Source organism: Rhyacophila brunnea, unplaced genomic scaffold (assembly GCF_057557595.1).
Source record: "Rhyacophila brunnea isolate RB1 unplaced genomic scaffold, BYU_Rbru_1.0 scaffold_4, whole genome shotgun sequence".
Classification (NCBI taxonomy): Eukaryota; Metazoa; Arthropoda; class Insecta; order Trichoptera; family Rhyacophilidae; genus Rhyacophila; species Rhyacophila brunnea.
In genome coordinates, this window is record NW_028233068.1 from 55,718,279 (window position 1) to 55,738,326 (window position 20,048).

Genomic DNA, 20,048 nt, shown 5'->3' on the forward strand with positions numbered 1-20,048 from the left:
TGGTTATTAATAATTCTAAAAAAATAAATACATAAAGCGTTCATTAGATGCTTAATTCGTTAAACAATCATTGCCTTAAATCTCTTTTATTAAATTATAATGTTTTTGAAATCATTTTAAACATTAATTTGGGTGCCTTCATTGTTTCAAGTGGTTATTTCAGCGTTATCATAAATATGATATAAACATAATAATATATCGGACTTTAAATTTAGAACCACAGCAGCAGAGGTAAGGTATTCCTTCCTACATTTAGTATATTTCAATACTTCTTAAAATATGGCTCTTAAATTTCCATAAAACCATCTTTTTGTCATTCACTCGTATGGAAGCTGGATGTTAGCGACAGTAAAGAGATCATATTTTCAAGACTGCAGCACTAGAGAGCCTCAATTTATACCGGATCGTTTTCATAATATGATTAGTGAATAACACAAACTCCCCCATGATCAGCTGTTTGGGTTCCTATGAACTTTACTATTGAGATGTCTATCGCACAAATGGGAGCTCCTTACCGTAGATGCCCATCATTTACCTCACCAGGTATTTCCAGTCTCATCAGTCCTTTAAAGTAGCTCCTATTCTGCCATGTACGTATGTACATATTTATTGTTTTATACACGTCATGTTTGAATGGATTTACAAATAGTTTATTTGCCATTAGTGTGCTTGTTTGTCGTGGAATAGTAATATCGTTGTTTGTAAAACTGATATCACATGTAAATAATACTGTGTCAAAAATTAAAAAAAATGGAATTCACCAGAGAAATGGGTGCTGTAATGGCCGAAAGATACATTATAGTAAATATTTATAGACGCCTTTTACAGCTAAGGAAGCTCTAGGGCCTAGGCATTGCAGTGATGCAACAGGTAGAATAAAACTTCATACGTCATATTGCGGATTTCTTACTAGCAAAGGTGTACGGCAAGGCAACACAATCTCACTCAATTATTCATCAATACGCAGGAATAGCTATTTAGGCAACTTAACTGGAAGAACTGTGAAATCGCCATTAATGGCAAATACCACAGTCACGTGTGCTTTGTAGGTGACATTATTAATTGTCTATGCGAAGAAGTCAAAACAGGATGCTGGGGTTTGCTAATGAAAGCTGTAATACTGGTCCAAAGAAAAATGCATCGAAGAACAAAATTAATGAGACACTGTTTTTCCGAATCGCACTTAAATTGACCGGGTTAACAACTACACTTATCTCGGGAAAAAAATCTTAATTGACCGTGATGTGTATGACGAAATTGCTCGCACAACTAAACTGGCATGGAGCGTATTAGCGGACCTGGGTAATATCTTAAGTGATCTCCCTTTTTATTTAAACGTAAAGTATTCAACCAATGTGTTATTCAAGTGCTCACATATGTGTGTAAAATATAGACCCTATAAGACAAATAATCTTAAAAATGTGGCATTTAGTGGCATGGAAAAGTAGGTACATGTTGCGCGTAACGCAAGAAAATCACAAAATAAACCAATGGATAAGGAGACAGGCAAGGTTACGTAATGTAATAGAGGTCACCGTACAGATAAAATAGAAATGGCCTGGACATATTGCACGACAAGTGGACAACCGTTGGACAAATGTCGTCATACAGAGGTATTCAACGGGTACTAAACAACTACAAAAAAACAACCACATGGACATCCTAAAACCCGCCGACCTGAAGAATTCATAAGGTTTGGTGAGTGACAGTGAAGAATTAAGGATCGTCAAGAGTGGAACGCCTAAATTTAGGAGTGGATCGACCCCAACAGATGATGATATAATAATTAAGCTAAGTAAATATATGTTTCTATTGATTCTTTATAAAAACATATTAATATATTTTATGGATTAATCAAATTTTCATAAAAATATTTATTTTCCAAATTTATTCATAGTAGGTAAAACAATCATTTTGCAAGTTGTTGGTAGGTGGCTGCATTATTTAATCATATAGAAATATATTATTATCAAAATTCCATTGATATCACTCGATTTCAGTCAACTACTCTATATATTATTATGGGTAGGTAGTAGGTACTATATTGTATATTCACCTATTTCATTATTATACATATTGTATACACTACTAGTAGCTGGTTACCTATATCATGGTATTCAGCTATATCGATGTACTAGATGCTGATGAAGTGTCTTATTGTTCTTGATCTAATATTATTTTATATGAATTCGAATTGCATATAATAACTCTTTTGTACGATTTTAATATAATATATGATAATTTATGTCTGAAAATAATAAATTTTAGATGCCCCTCACTTCTAATGGAATACTTTGCGAGTACCAAAAAGAAAATGCTGGTTATGGTATATTATTTTTTTTGAACTAATATTATTTTATATGAATTCGAACTGCATAATATAATAACCCTTTTGTACGATTTTATTAATATTGTAATGAATATAAAATAAAATTATCCCATTATTTATTTTGTATAGCGGCCAGCATTTTGTAGCGCGGCCAGCATTTTGTGGTACTTCGACCCCCGCCACATTGGCATAAAACGGTGTTGTTTATAGAGTGAGAAAAATATTTAAGATAATCATAAAATAAAAATAAATAGTTGACTTTATCCTTTAATCATTATAAATCACCTGTCAACTTAATGTCTATTAACTAATACCTATATATGAACTATCAATCATAATATTTTATTTTATGTTACATTTTTTATGGAGCTCATGTGGTTTGGAAACAAAGTTTTAGTAAGTTTTAGAATATTGTGACATTTTTTATTGACAGGTGTTTCAAGCTATAGGGTCACAAAACGGGGGTTGGGGACCTGCGTAATTATGGATATAAATATAATAGTTTCTAGTTTACCTTATCTCACTTTTGTTTTGATGCTCATGTCTCATATAGTCTTTCTAGTCACGAGCCATTTTACACTTGGGTCATCTTTTTCACCTATTGTCTCTCCAGTTTTGTAACCTTTAACATCAAATAATATTTTTCACGATTCGTAAATAAATTAAGTTGAACGATATTTCATGAACACCGTGTTTGTAAATGCAACCCGTGTACGCGTTAAATTCATATATATGCCGATTATATACACTTCGCGATCAGTTGAAACATAGCGTGGATTGTAAACTTTTTATTTAGAAACGTTATAACAATAAATAAGTAAGTAGGTAAATGCCAAAATACAATAAGTAATCCATAATGTGTTATATCGCTCAATACATTTTTTATTTACAGCAAAAATAGTAAAAGATATTATGGTCGAATAAACCAATACTTACGTAGAATTAATTATAATTTATTTTATGTATCATATTGTGAGATAAGTACATAGTTTTAAAAAAGTTTTATAATGTATTTTTATTATATTTTATTAAAAATTACGACTTGTTTCCTAATAGTTTATCTTAATAGACATCAGTTTCATTAATTAAAAAAACTATAAATACAATTGGGTATTCCTACTAAACAAAAGTAAATACCTATGTAATAATAGCGTGCGATTACTTTTATTCGTAAGCCTTCTGTTGAAAACCCTACGTATATACGTACCTACTATTTGCTACATTGTATGTACTTAGAGTTTTCTAACTAATTGAATTTTAGCGGGTGGCCGATGATGTAGTAATATGGTATTGAGTTGCAGCGTGGTAGTTCTTATATATTCTAAAATTATTTACATATTATACCTAATATAGAATCTTTAAAATAAGTAAAGATATGTAAGATTTATCATCCAATTGCACAATAAATACATCGTCAATTAATTCTGGACATGCTCCGCATCCATAAACCGCACGCCACTGCTTTATACAATTGTTTCAGTCACGTCGGTTTAGTACGTAGAGCGGTCTTTGCATTAGTACGAAACCGCGATTCTCAAGAAAGAAAAAAAAGAAAAGAAAAATAGTCATAAAATGAATTTAAAAGGTTGCCTATTACATTTATTGAAGGATTGGCCTGGGTGTCGTGTAGAACAATATTCCGTTTAATTATTTATAGTGGAATATTTGTACTGGAAACTAAAAATAAATCTAAATCCGCTAACTAAAACATCGGCCATTTTGAAACCAGCCATTTTGAAAGAGATGAAATCAAATAACGAGTTTTGACTTTAAGGTAAAAAAAAATAAAAATATTACCAATATTTTTATCTAAATATTGTTGGTAGATATTTTATTGTCATTTGTAAATTAAATACACTTTTATGAAAAGAAATAAGATTATATTTTACGATAATAATACAAAAGTACTGGTAAAGTTATCATTTATCATAAACCTGGATTTATCTACTGCCAGATGAAGCCTCTCCCAGCTGAATCCAATTTTCTCTGTCTTGTACGTTGCTTTGCCACGTAGCCTGCGTAGGTACTTAGCATAATATAAGAGCAAAAATAAAGTAATATAGATAATTCATTGATTTATTTAAATTACATACCGAAAACCTTTTTTTGCAGTCATTTACATAATGTCACTGTTCTGGCAGAAGACACTAATTTGAAAAAATGACATATTGAGTTAGTTATACCAAAATGTTCCTTATTTCAAACATTACCGTCTGGAAACCTTCTTAATAAATAAACAGTCTTTATTTTAAAGTCATCCTTTTTACGACTACTTAATAAACTCACATGATAGACCATTTCAAACATTTTAACAACTTCAAAGTCAAATTACTCAAAACTAGTATTCTCCAGTTAGTGTGTTCTGCCAGAACAGAGACGAAAGTAAGTACTTAATTTATTCTTACAGAAATAAGAGTATTCTTAATAAACGTCATAGGTAGGTACGTAAGAAATATTGATTATTATTAATGATAATTAATTCAATTGTTCTCTGAAATACTTGTTGCACATGTATACTTTTCTCCTTATTATAAGGTCATATTTAAAAATACATCTGTTTTACGATAACGCTCATATTTCTTTTTATAAGAATAATTTTCGTTTTCTTCTTGTTTCTCGCCTTTACATTCACCGGACGTATAATTTTTTATTGAAAAATGACGAAATTTCTTTTCGTTTGTTTATTTGTGTTCATTTTAACAGTAAAAAATATTTACAGTAAGTGTTTGTTTTATACAATTTAATCCATTATGATTTAAAGTGATATTATATTTATAATGACAGTAAGTTTGTACTATTAATATTAGTAATTTTATTGTCGAATAACCGGTAAAACGAAATTATTCTTCCATAATCAAGATAATACGAATATTGTTAACATCTTTTGTGCCTATTTTTTAATGAATATCGACATTTACCTATATTTTAAAATAACACATACATCACGCTCATAGTTTAAAGTCGAGTAGATATTTCATGGAAATAGATACATGATAATATGTATTATTTTACAACGTTTTTATTAGCTCGTATTATTGTTTGTCCGGTGGTTGTCCTAACGTCCCGACTAGCTAGACATTTTAAACTTTTAGACTATATCAGAACACGATGCCAATGCATTGTTTTAATACTTTTAGCCATCTTTAAGTAGAATTGAATTCATTTTCTGTTAATCCTGTTTTGTATGAAAAGTTGTTTCGGAAGAAATCTGTAATCTAATCCACTATTATTGGTTGCTACGGGGATGGTCCTAGCAACTAAATTATTAATATATACGTGCGTTACTATGGAAATCAAAATGACATTTCAATATTTTATATTTGTTTGTTTGTTGCAAAATAGCAAAAAAATGATTTATTGACAATAATTGCCTTATTTATCCTAAATTATTAATACATCGAATTGTCCAGTTTATATGATTCAACAGAAAATTAAAAAACGTTGTACATAAAAAAGTTCTTTTTATCTTGTAATTATTTAGACATTAAATCTTGACCTACGTGTGTCTAACTATATTTTATTCTAATAAAGAATGATAATTATTATTATAAAAAATATTTAAATATTAAAAAGCAAAATTTATAAAACAACAATCTACTTATCATTTGCTCTATGAATAATATAATAAATGGAGATCCAATTTTAATTATTATTTATTCGGAATCGGTTTTCTTATAAGTAGCTACATAATATATTATGCAACAATCAAAATAAAAAAAATATTTACGTTTTTTTTTTAAATTGACATTGGATAAAGTTTTTTATGATAATTTATGTTTGAATATAATAAATTTTATATGCCCCTCGTCTTTAATGCAATACTTTGTGAGTACCAAAAAGAAAATACTGGTGCAGGCACTAATCCTGCTGTTAAAAAAACAATTTTTTCCGTTGTTTCAATTTATTATTTTTTTGTTAAATAACATTTTAAAGTGAAAAGCATTGCAGATAATCAACAAATTAGAATAATATATTAATTGTACTTCAGAGTGGCCAGCGGTCCAAGAAATACGTGATATACTACTGGATAAAGGGTTTTTTTTACCAATTTAATGCTAGGTACCTGTCTCATCAAATAGTCATCGACAGGAAATATTGGGTATTGATCATTTAAATTCACGTTAAACGACAACTACCGAGTTTAACCTGAAATTTCGTTGTATTACTCTAATTCGTTGGTAATATTAAATGCTTTATATTTAAAACGTATTTTATTATATTCCAATCAGTCTGCAATAAAATCACAGATAGAATTATTATGTTGGTAGTACTTAATTTTTGAAGCAAGGCAAACTTTATTCTGTATTATTGTAATATACCATATCAAATCATTAATTGCCATTTCACTCAAGCATTTTTTGTTTTATGTATTTTTTGTTTAGGTGCTTCAAAATCAGAAATTAAAGACAAACATGAGTATAATGATAATAATTATAAAATTTCAAGTATAAAAGAGCTTGAAACCAACCAATACAAAAATGAAAATAAAATTTTGGAAAGATTTGTGACGGTACAAAAATATATTGAATTAAATCAGTATAAAAATAGACAACGAAGAAGTACGGAAAAAATTCAATATGAAAATATTCAATCCCATAAAAATCCAATGATTTCAATTGAAAAAACTGATGCAGTGAATAAAAATCAACATATTCAAGGAACAACTGATATCAATACGCGTGTGGAAAAAGAAGAAATCATTTCTTCACTTTCTTTAGCTGAATTGTCAAATAATGACAGTACAAAAGCATTGAATAATAATCAAGATATGATCGATCAAGATGAACCAGGAATTGAAAGCAATATTCCTCCGATAGAAACTGAAATTCGTTCAAACAAAAGATTAATGCTTCCCATTGCTTCTATACATCCTGTAACCGAATATAAAAACCCCCGGTTAGATAATACGACCTACGATAAACTTGTCGATGACTTGACAATCAGAATTTGCCAGAAGCTAAATGCTCTCATGTCGCTGAATATGAATTGTAAAATAGTGAAAGACAGGATTATTGGAGGACAAAAACTAAAGATCGAAGAGTTTCCGTATATAGCACATTATAACGGAAATTGTGGCTCATCCATACTAACCAGAAAGTGGTTGATTACTGCAGCTCATTGTCAGTAAGTGATTTTTTACTATTTATTTTTCAAAAATCACGTGAATGTTTTGTAATTGATTTTTATCAATCAGTCCCCGTCGTATGGTATCGCTTAAATTCCAATCAAATCAAACATAATATTATCCTTACATCGCTTTTTCAATCAGTTATGTTGAATGTGTTTTAAATCAATGTTTCACACATAATCGTATTGTACTACGTCTCCTCACTAAATAAACTTTCATGAATAATGGTTGAAGAATATGTAAGTAGTAAGATACCGGTTAGCGGTTAAAAATAAACAGATATAGCGGTTAAAAAATATTTTTTTATCATTTTAAGTTCTTCAACATGATTGTTATCGTCGTCAAATAGAATCTATTAATTGCGGAATGAAGATCCATAGCTCTATTTAATAGTTAAACTAATACCTAGCTAATAATAAAATAGGTAGGTACATAGGTTGGAAGATTAGTCTTTTTAGTATACTCTTATACAACGATGCCGAGATATTAACTGAGTATATTCAAATGCTTCTTGAAACCGCATTAAATAGAGTTTGGTCAAAAAAATATAACAATATATTTGATGCATCAAAACATGCCATAGTATATAATGTTATTACTTACTAATTTTTACTATTTTGCCTTTAACGTATATCTATAAAATGTGTTTCGAATGTTTATCTGTTAAATTTTAACAGATAAATAGCAAATTATCGAAGAAAAGGTCCTACCGCGTACATTTGCCATATATTTATGGAAACGGCATTATGACCACATCTCATAATGGTAATAATTTACCACTTCATATGTATTACTTCATTTAGCCACTAAAAATCAAATAAATACTCATTAAAAGTCATCAGAAGAAAATCAACACTAAAGAGTATTTTTTTAGAGGTTTGTTTTTAGAATTGGTAACATTTTTTGCAGCAACAGCCAATATGACAGCTGGCAGCTGATTTGTGCTCAGTTTGGTTGACCACTTCACCATGAATGACGTACGCCATAACAACGCTTACAATTTGTGCAAATTTATTTCGAAAATTGTGATTAAGTTCACGAAACTTACGGTGCGCGTCCATTTTACGGTCGACATAATCGTCCATCAAGTAATTCAAATAACCATGGATCGTTTTTGCACCACCTGAACTCTAAATCTAAATGATAATACTCATCCGCAGAGACGTCGCGTACAGAGCGCACCGAAGAAGCTGTTGCTGCTGTGGAGCGTAGTATTGAGGAAGACCCAAATGAGTCGATTCGCCATCATGCACAGCAATTGGACTTGTGTTCATTGACTTTGTGGAAGATTTTGCGCAAATATCTTGGTTAATAAGCTTACAAAATCCAGTTGTGCAAGAATTGAAGCCGCTTGATCACTGTGTGCGTCGTGCGTTTGGTGATTGGCCCGAAAACAAGATTGCTCTTCATCCTCATTTTCACCACAAAATTTTTTTTAGCGATGAGGCTTACTTTTGGTTGAATGGCTACGTCAATAATTTTTCATTTGAAGTAAAGAATATCTACAAACCATTATTAAGACGTTATTACATTCACAAAAAGACACTGTTTGGTGTGCTTTGTGGGCTGGTGGAATCAATGGTCAATATTTCTACAAAAATGATGCGGACCAGAATGTTACAGTCAATGGAGAGCTCTATAGATCAATGATTACTAACTTTTTCGTCATACAATTAAACGGCATAAACTCTTCCACACTATGGTTTCAACAAGACGGCGCAACATGCCCATAGTGCGCCCCACAATCAATTTATTGAAGGAAACATTCTATGAGCGCATAATTTCGTGTTATGGACCTGTAAATTGGCCTCCAATATCGTGTGATTTAACACTTTTAGATTATTTTCTGAGAAGATAAATATGTGAAGTAACTAGTCTACGCCCATAAAATATATACGATAAGCGACTTAAAAGCTAACATTTGCCACGTTATTGCTAATATACGGCCCCAGCTGCTCTAAAAAGTGGTCAAAAGTTGGACTTCTAGATAGCGCTATCTTCGAGACAGTCGCGGTGCCTATATCCCCGAAATCATATTTAAACACTAATGGAATAAAATTATCTTTCAAATAGAGCTAATACTATTGCTATTACTACGATTTTTATGTATTTTATTTAATTTTAAAGTTATATACCTCTAAACCCCATTACAAATAAGCATCGGGTGGCATTCGTTCGTAATAAGTATGATTGTCAATCTAATTTTTATCCGCAGAAAACTTTCAAGCAGATCACAATTCAGAAAATATAAATCATCAATAATTTGAAAAAGTTAATCGAGAAAATACATAATATGAAAGATGTCGATACTCAATTCCAATTAATATACTCGTTTACTAGTGTATTGGTGTCGTCGACTACTTTGATTCTCATATTGGTCATTATTTAACGATACACATAAACATTTATACAAATAGTACTTCAGACTAATTTCCATGCCATTGACCTTATAATTATTGATACCTGTTGTCAAATAAGTGGAAAAGTGTTATTTTTACTTAACTCATTTAGTAAGACTTTTATTTATAATTATTTTATCTTTCCTCTAAAAGTCTAAACATGTCTACTGAATCAGATTTTTTAAATAAATAAATTATAATGTTAAAATAACTATGGGTATTACAAATTATTAATGCAATATACTAATTCACAATATGAGTACTCCATAGAGGATAATATTATGATCCATTTATGAAGGTAAATTGTTATTTACTGAATTTCACATTCTTTGCAGATTTTATGTAGCTGAAAATTCTAATTTTTCCATCTTAATCGAGTACAAACTTTTATTTTTCAGATCAACGGGAAACTATGTCATGGTTGGCAGCTCATTAGCCGGCCATGGCATGAAATATTCTATCAAGCGCCATATTATACATCCATCCTACAACCCTCGTAGTAGTTACGCAATCTTTGACTACGACTTTCAACTCCTGGAATTATATACACCATTAAAATATAGCAGCAAAATTCAGCCAATTATACTGGGAGACAATTCTGATGTTATACCAGGATCCTTAGCCACAGTGCTTGGTTGGGGAGCTGTTTATGAAGGAGTACGATTTTTATATAATATTTTATAAAAATAAGCATTATTTGCAAATAATTCACCTATCAGCAACAGAAAAACTGCAAACAGCTCGCCTAAAATTAATGGGTTGCTAGTTTAAATCATATGCATAGACCAAATTAACATTTTCAGTGGATTTTTGAATTGAATTCCAAAAACAATGGGTTTATCAAAATGCTAATATTTTTCGTAAAAAAAAAACGTCTGTACTACGTGATTTTAAATTTAAATAATATAATAATGGTATGGACCCATATTCTCTGCAATAGAAGACAAATGCTAATTTTATTTATCTCACATTTATAAGTATAATAATTCTAGTTGGACTGGTCAGAATATTATTGCGCAAATATTATTATATAATAATTGATATTATCGATAATGATTTAGGTATAGATTTTTTACTTAGTACCTACCTACCTAAGTTTACAGTTACATAATATGTTATTTATAATAAAATATTGTAGTCTCATAATATAACTGATAAGAGGCTAAGTAATTTGCTGCTTAGTTTTAAAACATATGTATATACGGAAATGCAGGAAATGCAAGACAAGAGGTTTCAATTTTTGACCTGTTGATTCTCGAGATTTTATATTGACTATTTGATTTCTTGTATTTTTGAGAACACTGGTTGGCGTAAATCTTAAATTGAAAAATATTTGATATTTTTTTTGATAGTCAAAAATAAATAAAAACCTCTTGAGAATACCTCAACCGTCAGATCTTGTTTATGGTCTTTCGGGTAAAATTGTCAAATTAATTTTCTATACAGAGAAATTCAGGATGAAATCAAGTATTTCGAGAAAATCTTAAATTTAAATTATACAAAATAAAAATAGGGAAAAGGAATAGGCTTACGGTATCTATTTTATTTTCATATATTTATACCAAAATAGAAAATATTATTTTGTCTGTAGATAGCAATAATAATTAAAAAAAAAATGGTAATTTTTAGTGAGTAAGAACGTTTTTAGTACTAAATATTGAATATAGGTGCTCAGAATTATATGGATGGCCAAATACACGAACTCCTCTATTTTGAAATCACTGAATATCTAAAATAGACTATTTGCCAATATCCTCCAGAGCTAAGAAGTGTATAAGTAATGGGCAAACTATCGCAGTTCTGACCGTTGGGAATCGCGACTCTCAACAGTTAGGATAAAATCTACGAAGAAGAATATAGTTAAGAAGTTACATACTAAAAACGTTCTGGAATCACTAACAAGTCTTGTTTACAAAATGTTTCTATTACAATCAATCTCTATGGTTTTTATAGGGTATGACAGGATCGCCATACTTATTGGGAACAGTTGTTCCTGTGATAAGGAATCGGGCTTGTAGACAAGCAGGCAACGGTTATTTCATGAACCTCATCACGGATAGGATGATATGCGCTGGATTACATTCTGGAGGCAAAGATGCATGTCAGGTATTGATACCTATTAATAAAAGCATGTTGAAGACGACGAATGTATATACATAATCGTTCACGAACAATTGAACACCACAAACAAATGCACACGTCCACAATTGACGATACAGACAATTGGTCACGTAAGTAGCTTACAGTCACGTGGGTCACATAATGTGGCCTATACAATATGGTGTATGGACAATAATTAACCGCGTGGCAATAATAATTCAAGTTGCTCTCCTTTATTTAGTAGATAATATTTATATACTGCTGTACATGTCATATACCTCCATAATATCTGTCGTCCGGTTCTGTGCTATCCACATCCATACACAATAGTATTGGTTAATCTTTTAGTGGGTCTTAAAATACTTCAACGTCCCATTTATGGTCTCCATTGTAGGACCTTCTTCCCCACCGGTCATCTCTTCTACTGACTGAAATTGTATTCGTTGTCAGTGTAGACTCAAACGGAATAGTACAAAAATTAAATCCATTAGAATTTAAATTCAAATTCCATCAAGTACCTTCGGTCGATAGTATTAATATACTTATGTATGACAGTTGGAATATAAATACAATATACCAAAATTCGATTATAGATATTTGATTACTTGTAAGGTTAGCTTAGGTTAGTTTATGTTAAGGTAAAATTCTTGAATTCATGAATTCTTGCCGTAATTGTTCATGGAAATTAATTGCTGTTATTCCCACCTGGCTTACAGTAAACAGACGTCTAACCAAAATTCTTGTAAAAAAATACACAAGATTTGTTTGGTTTTATCGAACCTCATACTAGGTACTTGAGACTTTATCACTTTTTATTTCGATGACATAAGAGACAATAAACACTTTTATATATTATATAGGTATTAGTAACGATACGGTTGTTTTAACATCCTTTTTCTTAATCACATCTGCCAACATTATGGTTACTGCTATGCTATGCTATTAGGTAATATATTGGCGTTTTTCTGTAATTGTTGCTTCCTACGCATTTAAAAAAAAAATATACATACATGAGGTACGTCGGTTAATAATATACATTTTTTTTTTAAATAAAACAATCATACGTTTCTGTATTGAGGTGATCGATTATTTTATACTGTTTTGCAGAAAACGTCGATCTAGAAAATATTTATCAGTTCTTGTAAATCATTCTTGAAGGATACTTGATTTCGCCATGAAAGTAATATCATTAATGTAATTCTAAACTATTTTATATTTCATATATATCATATGTACTATATAATACTATATAATCATCAAAATATTATTAATAAATCAAATCTTTTATTCAATGAATAATTCACAAGATCTTGAGAATGTAACATTCCATATATATAGAATATACATAACTTGAAAACACCTCAGATACCCACTAAAAAAAATCATATTTGAAAAAAAAATACAATACTGGAATTTGAACCCGTATAACCATTTGATAAGCAATATATATATATAAAACCAAGTCGGGTTAGTTACACCATTTATAACTCAAGAACGGCTGGACCGATTTTTATAATCTTTGATTTGTTGGATTTGTCTCCGCTTCGAATAGCAGAATAACTATTAAAATATCGGATAAATTACGTAAAAAATAAATTATGAAGAAAATTCATTTTCTCATACATTTTGACATTTTGAACAATGAACCTCGCGCATTCGAAAATAAAAAAAAATCACAAAAAATTTAAATCCATATACAACGCCATCTCTGATATATGACAGAAAGAATTAACAAGAAACAAACAAACAAATGAAAGGCGTTGTGTGCATTATCTATCCTTTGACAGTTGATTCAGTTCAGCCTCAGATAATCCTGAAAGACTTTGTTGTATACTCCGGCAAATATTGGAGGAAGTTGTCCTGCCTGAATTTTTTTTACTTCTTCGACAGCGTCCAAAAATAAAGCCAAGGATAAAATTACATGATCTCATTGCTGGTATTGCTCATTATTTACCTACCAATTTCAAAATCCATCCTTCGAACTTCATTTTATAATCGATCTACGTGAATAATCGAGCCGATTACCAGCTAGGTGCGCAAATAGCTAACGGTAAGTTGCCTTCGAAGATGTTCACTTTATGAGGTTATTAAATTTGTGATTGTGTGTGCATCGATAACTGCTTCATTATGTAATTTTGAATTATGTGATTAATTTTCCAGTGTTTATCATTTGATGATTCGTCAAAATGCTGACAACTATTTGCTGCAATTTCGTCGATTGCTTAAAATCGAGACGGAGTGCCTCACTTTCACTCGGTTGAACCAAGCCAAACTGCGATCGGAGGAGTATATTCATTTACGCGATGCAATCAGCAACGTAGAAGATGCAGCTAATGTTGGTCGATTGACTATTCTATCGGCAATGTACATTAGCAGCCCGCGTCATATGCATGAATATGCGCAAGATGCAATGACATATGTTCGTCATTACGGTCGTCCAGATCGTGAAATGAAATCCGAAATGAATAGAAATTGTTCAACTGCTACCCCCGGACAAACATCAAGTGATCGGCACGACATCACCGCACGTGTCTTCAAACAAAAAATCCTGTCGCTGATGAACTACATTGTTAAGCATCGCGTCTTTGGGAAACTCGATGCTGGATGTATTCGATTGAATGACAAAAACGAAGCTTGCCGCATGCACACATTCTTATTTGGTTAGTCGAAAGAATTCGATCAGACCAAAAAGATGACATCATATGTGCCGAGATTCCTGATCCCGAAACCGATCCAGACCTGCATGATGTTGTAATTACTTACATGATTCATGGACAGTGTGGCGCCATCAACCCCCAATCACCGTGCATGGTCAACGGCAAGTATTCCAAGCGTTATCCATGAATTTTAACGGCGGAGACTATCACTGCTAATGATGGTTATCCACTGTATCGGCGTCAATCACCCAATGATAACGGTAGAACTATCACAACGAAAATGAAGTGAAACGATGTCGTGGTGACAACACTTGGATTGTTCCGTATTCGCCACTTTTTTCCAAAACATTCAAGGTGCATTGCAACGTGGAGTTTTGCAATTCAGTGAAGTCCATCAAATACATCTGCAAATATGTCACCAAAGGCAGCGATATTGTAGTTTTTGGCGTTCAAACTCCCAATACCAACGATGAAATCACGCACTATCAAATTGGTTGATATGTGAGCTGCTATGAAGCGATTTAGCGTATTCTGTCATTCCCCATTCATGAACGTCATCCCACTGATGTACATTTGGCGGTGCATCTGGAGAATGGTCAACAAGTTTATTTCAACGCATCGAATGTTGCTCAACGTGCTGAAATATCTCCAGCGCCAATATTGACCAGTTTCTTTTCGTTTTGCCAAAGCGATCCGTTTGCACAAGCGTTTTTCTACTCTGAGATGCCACGTTATTACACTTGGAACGTTTCATCGAAGAAATTTCAACGTCGGAAGCAAAGCGATGCGGTTCCTGATCATCCGGATGTACATTCTACTGATGCTCTTGGTCGCATTTACACAGTTCATCCGAAGAATGGCGGTTGTTGCTGGTAAATGTTCGTAGGCCGACATCATTTGAACCACTTCGAACTGTCAATGGTGTAGTGTGCCCAACATTTCTTGCTGCATGTCAAAAGATCAATTTGCTTGAAAATGATACTCATTGGGACATGACAATCGCTAAATCATTTGTTTCTGCATCTCAAAGTCAGATACGCACATTATTTGCTATCATTATTTCGACATGCTTCCCATCGAATCCACCTAAACTGTAGAATAACTACAAGGATGACATGTCAGAAGACATTTTACATCGAATTCGTGTCATTTCAAGGAATCCTGATCTCGAGGTGAATAAGGAGATACATAACCAGGTTTTCCTTTTGATCGAAGACATGTGTTACCTCATGTGCGGAAGTTTGTTAGTCAAGTTAGGAATGCCAATGCCACATCGTGGAGTGAATTACGCTTTCAATCTAGAATTGGAACGTGAACGTGAAAATGATCGAGATGCATTGAACTAATTAGTTCGAACGAATGTACCAATGTTGAACCCCCAACAGAAGGTAGTGCACGATACGTTAATGAAGGCAATTGATGATGGAAATGGTGGCTTATTTTTCCTCGATGCGCCCAGTGGAACTGGAAAGACATTCCTCATGTCATTTATTTTGGCCACTGTTCGTGCGAGATCCGAAATTGCTGTAGCAGTTGCTTCTTCCGGGATAGCGGCCACGTTGCTAAAAGAATGCCGAACGGCTCATTCAGCGTTGAAATTGCCGTTAAACCTTCAAACGACTGAAAAACCGATATGCAATATTGCGAAACATTCAGCAATGGCCAAAGTTTTGGTAGCAAGTAAAATCATCACCTGGGATGAATGTAGAATGGCGCACAAACGCGCATTGTGAGAGATGTTGCGCAATGATTCTACTATCTGGCGATTTTCGCCAAACACTACCAGTCATTCCAAGATCGACCGCTGCCGATGAAATAAATGCTCGCCTCAAATCATTGACTCTGTGGCGCTATGTGAAGAACCTTCAGCTGACGACAAACATGCGAGTTACATTGCTAAACGATCCATCTGCCGAAGATTTCTCTAAGCAATTTCTGACTATCGGTAACGGCCGTGTTCCTGTCGACGAATCGAACGGATTGATTTCGTTTCCGCTGAATTTTTGCAATTTCGTGTCAACAATTGATTGAGTGAACGAGGATTCTTGCGGCAAAGAACAAAGATGTGGATCACTTAAACTTCACAATTCAAAATCAAATCGTTGGTCTACTGTATTCCTTCAAATCTATCGACTGTGTAAGTGCTTGGCCGTAGTAATTTGGCAGGCGCGGTGCGGCGGCGTCTTGCGAAACTCAAACGTATAGCCATGTGTATTATGCCCGAAAAAAGACACTGTCTACGAACATTTTACACACGGTTATACGTTTGAGTTTCGCAAGATGCCGGCGCGCCACCCCCGCGCGACCACTACGTTCTTGCACTAACAAACGAAGACGAAGCAACCAACTAGCCAACTGAATTTTTAAACTCATTGGATCTTCCTGGCTTGCCATCGCATAATTTACAACTAAAGGTTGGCTCAGTAGTCATCATGCTTCGAAATCTGAACCAACCAAAACTATGTAATCCATTTCATTTTGATTTGATTTTTGCACATTTATTGAACTTAATTCATTTTGAATATTCATTTTAACTTAATAAAAAAATGAATTTAATTCAGCTAATAAGTTAACACAAGATTATTGATTCTGAGGCGGTACGAAGTTCGCCGGGTCAGCTAGTTTGATAATAAAATATGATTTTTTTCTAGTGGGTATATATTATTATCTTAGGTGTTTTCAAGTTATGTATGTTCAATATATGGAATGATACATTCTCAAAATCTTGTGAATTATTCATTGAATAATCTTTTTTACATATATTACAGGGTGATTCCGGAGGACCACTCGTATTTAACAGGCGTCTTATCGGATTGGTTTCTTTTGGAATAGGCTGTGGCAGACCAAATTTCCCTGGGGTGTATGCAAGAATCCCCTCAGTTCGTCAATGGATAATCGATTATATCGGTGTAAAATAATTATTATATTAATAATATATTGAAATATTTTTACAGATATATGTAATATATAAACGTAATCAAATACCTATATACTTAAACATATTTATCAAAAACGATTCATATAAGTATTATGTGACCTAACAAGCGACATTTTAGATTCAGTAAAAATTGTCATTTTATTGTGAAAACTACTTCATAGAAACTATGGATTTTATGGCAGCCATTAGTAATTTGGTTCCTCTCGGTTGCCATTGACTAGCGAATTTCCATTCATCGAGAGATATCAGCAATTTTAAACATGATATTCAAGAAAGAAAGATATTTTTTTTCATTATTCATCTAATTAATTTATGTTGATTTTAGATACAAACAATTGAATCAAGATGAAAATACTTTCTACAAATGGAATCAATGAAAGTTCTAACAGCGAATGAGGCAACCTCGCCTACATAACATAAACATAAATACAATATAGTATGGTGATTTTATAAATTATTCATTTTATTGTCGGTCTAGTTTATTACTATTGATTTCAGTTTCCAATTAGTTTACTCCCAACAAAAATTAAGTGCACAAATAATTCAAAGATTTGATAAAAGTGTAGTTTTGTTTATATTAAAAATAAATTCTGGGAAATCTTTGTTGTAGGTATGTAACGTTAAGGTTTTTCATTAAACATGTACATACAAGATCTTAGTAAGATAATAATTTGTTTGGTTTACTGATAAAATTTTGTGTTCCGGTCTATACACACCTATATTTACTTAAAATATGTAATACTTATCGTATCCAAAAATAGTAAATAAAATAATAAACAATATTTTGTAAAAAAATATATTTTTATTTTTCTGCCAAAATTATATCTCTAAAATGCTATTTTGCCATATTTTGAAGTTACTGTATTTTAAATGTACTTATATTGCTAAGTATAGAGTAAATATTTAATAAAACAAATACATTTACATAATGTTACGTTTCTATACGATCAAGTCGAAGTTACTTATATATTATTTATTGCATTATTCGAATTTTGACTCTATACTTGTGGAATATGATATATAAGAAGATATTGATAAGGAAGGAGACGATAGTACATGAAGTAATTAAGAAGGTATACTTAAATCCCCAAATGGAGAGAGGCCGGACACATAGCTCGTAGACAGGGCGTCAGCAGGACGGTGATGATTGTGACTTGATGGAAAAAAAGAGAGTTAGATTAACAAATAATTGATTATTGTTAATGGACATAGTACCAAGATGTAGGAAGGTTTTTATATACCCGTGTATTGGAGGTGGTTGCTGATATATTCGATGATGGTTTTTAAGTTAAAAAGGATTAAGAATTTCATGATATATTATGAAATATGTTATTGTAAAACGAATTAAAGCAGGTGGTTAGCAAATGAAAGACAGAAAAGTAAATGGTATACTTTTAATTGCCTATGTATTAAAATTTGTTTTCACGAATGTGATACTGATCAATAGGTATATACTATGTAGTTACTGATACGTATTGTTATAATATTATAGACGATAAATAAGATTAACGAATGTTAATTGTGTAATTTCTTTTATTTTGTTAACGGCCCACATGCTCAGCATTGGTCAAAATTGAGTTTTTATTGTATTTTCAAACCATGATCCTGGACATTTTTTAATCGTTGTAGATATTCTATTTATATAATTTTGAAGCCTTATTATCCTTTATATTTATTTTAAACATTTGATGACTGCATAAAGTATTTTTGTAACATAAAATAGTATTCTTTTAAACCTCTCGCTCTAATGTTTTAGAATATAGTCATATTTCAGTACATGAATGTGCAGTGGTATTTATTAATTTTAATCGCATTTATAAAACCATTAATATAATTTATGACGAGATAATTTTAGTAAAATATTTACGATAAAAAATTATATTGATAATCTCTTTGATCCCAAATTTGACAAGAATTAGGCATTTTATTATTCAAAAAGCGGCAAGATTAACACATTTGAAGATAATTCTAAAGATACTTATTATAAGCTATGTCTTTGACCATTTAAGTGTGATAAACATCTTACGAATACTGGTAGCTTCAGTGGTGGCCGGTGACAAGAATATGAGGGAGTGCAAAAAAAACTCACCTATTTATACAAGAAGTCCATCTTCCATCGATTTTGAAAACACGTCGATAAGACGAACATCTATACTTAACATCGCAAGAGCATTTAGCCTGTCTTGAGTCATTGTATTTCTCAAAAATGACTTATCCTTTTCTAAAGTTGAGAAACAACGCTCACTTCCCACTGAAATCATCGGGATTGTACAAATTATTTTTAATAGGGTAACACTTTTGCCAAATATTTCCAGTAAATTATTATTAGTGAAAAGTTGAAGTATCAATAATGCTCCAACAGTAACGTAGAAATCTTCTCTACTGTATAAGACTATTTTTTTTTTTTTTTTTTTTCGACCATGTCCGATCCTAATAGGATCATATGGGCCTTCACAGAGTAGAGGTTTGTATTAACAGATTTTGTTTTTTACGAGAA

The 20,048-nt window shown here is 31.9% G+C and overlaps 1 protein-coding gene across 1 annotated transcript; it reads left to right on the forward strand.

The window, feature by feature from the left end:
• The first annotated feature begins 4,923 nt into the window (after positions 1-4,923).
• LOC147067542 (vitellin-degrading protease-like) lies at positions 4,924-18,338 on the forward strand. The gene is made up of 6 exons (XM_085953782.1): positions 4,924-5,047; positions 6,712-7,453; positions 10,255-10,513; positions 11,810-11,962; positions 17,382-17,520; positions 17,877-18,338. Exons 1-6 carry the CDS (start codon positions 4,987-4,989, stop codon positions 17,888-17,890), a joined length of 1,368 nt encoding a protein of 455 aa, XP_085809908.1. The 5' UTR covers positions 4,924-4,986; the 3' UTR covers positions 17,891-18,338.
• Positions 18,339-20,048: the final 1,710 nt, after the last annotated feature.

Excerpts from the sequence above, each read along its gene's own strand:
- LOC147067542 (XM_085953782.1), top strand. The coding sequence starts at position 4,987 with ATGACGAAATTTCTTTTCGTTTGTTTATTTGTGTTCATTTTAACAGTA. Across the intron at positions 7,454-10,254 it reads ATTACTGCAGCTCATTGTCA|ATCAACGGGAAACTATGTCA; the intron begins GTAAGTGATTTT and ends TTTATTTTTCAG. Across the intron at positions 10,514-11,809 it reads GGGGAGCTGTTTATGAAGGA|GGTATGACAGGATCGCCATA; the intron begins GTACGATTTTTA and ends TGGTTTTTATAG.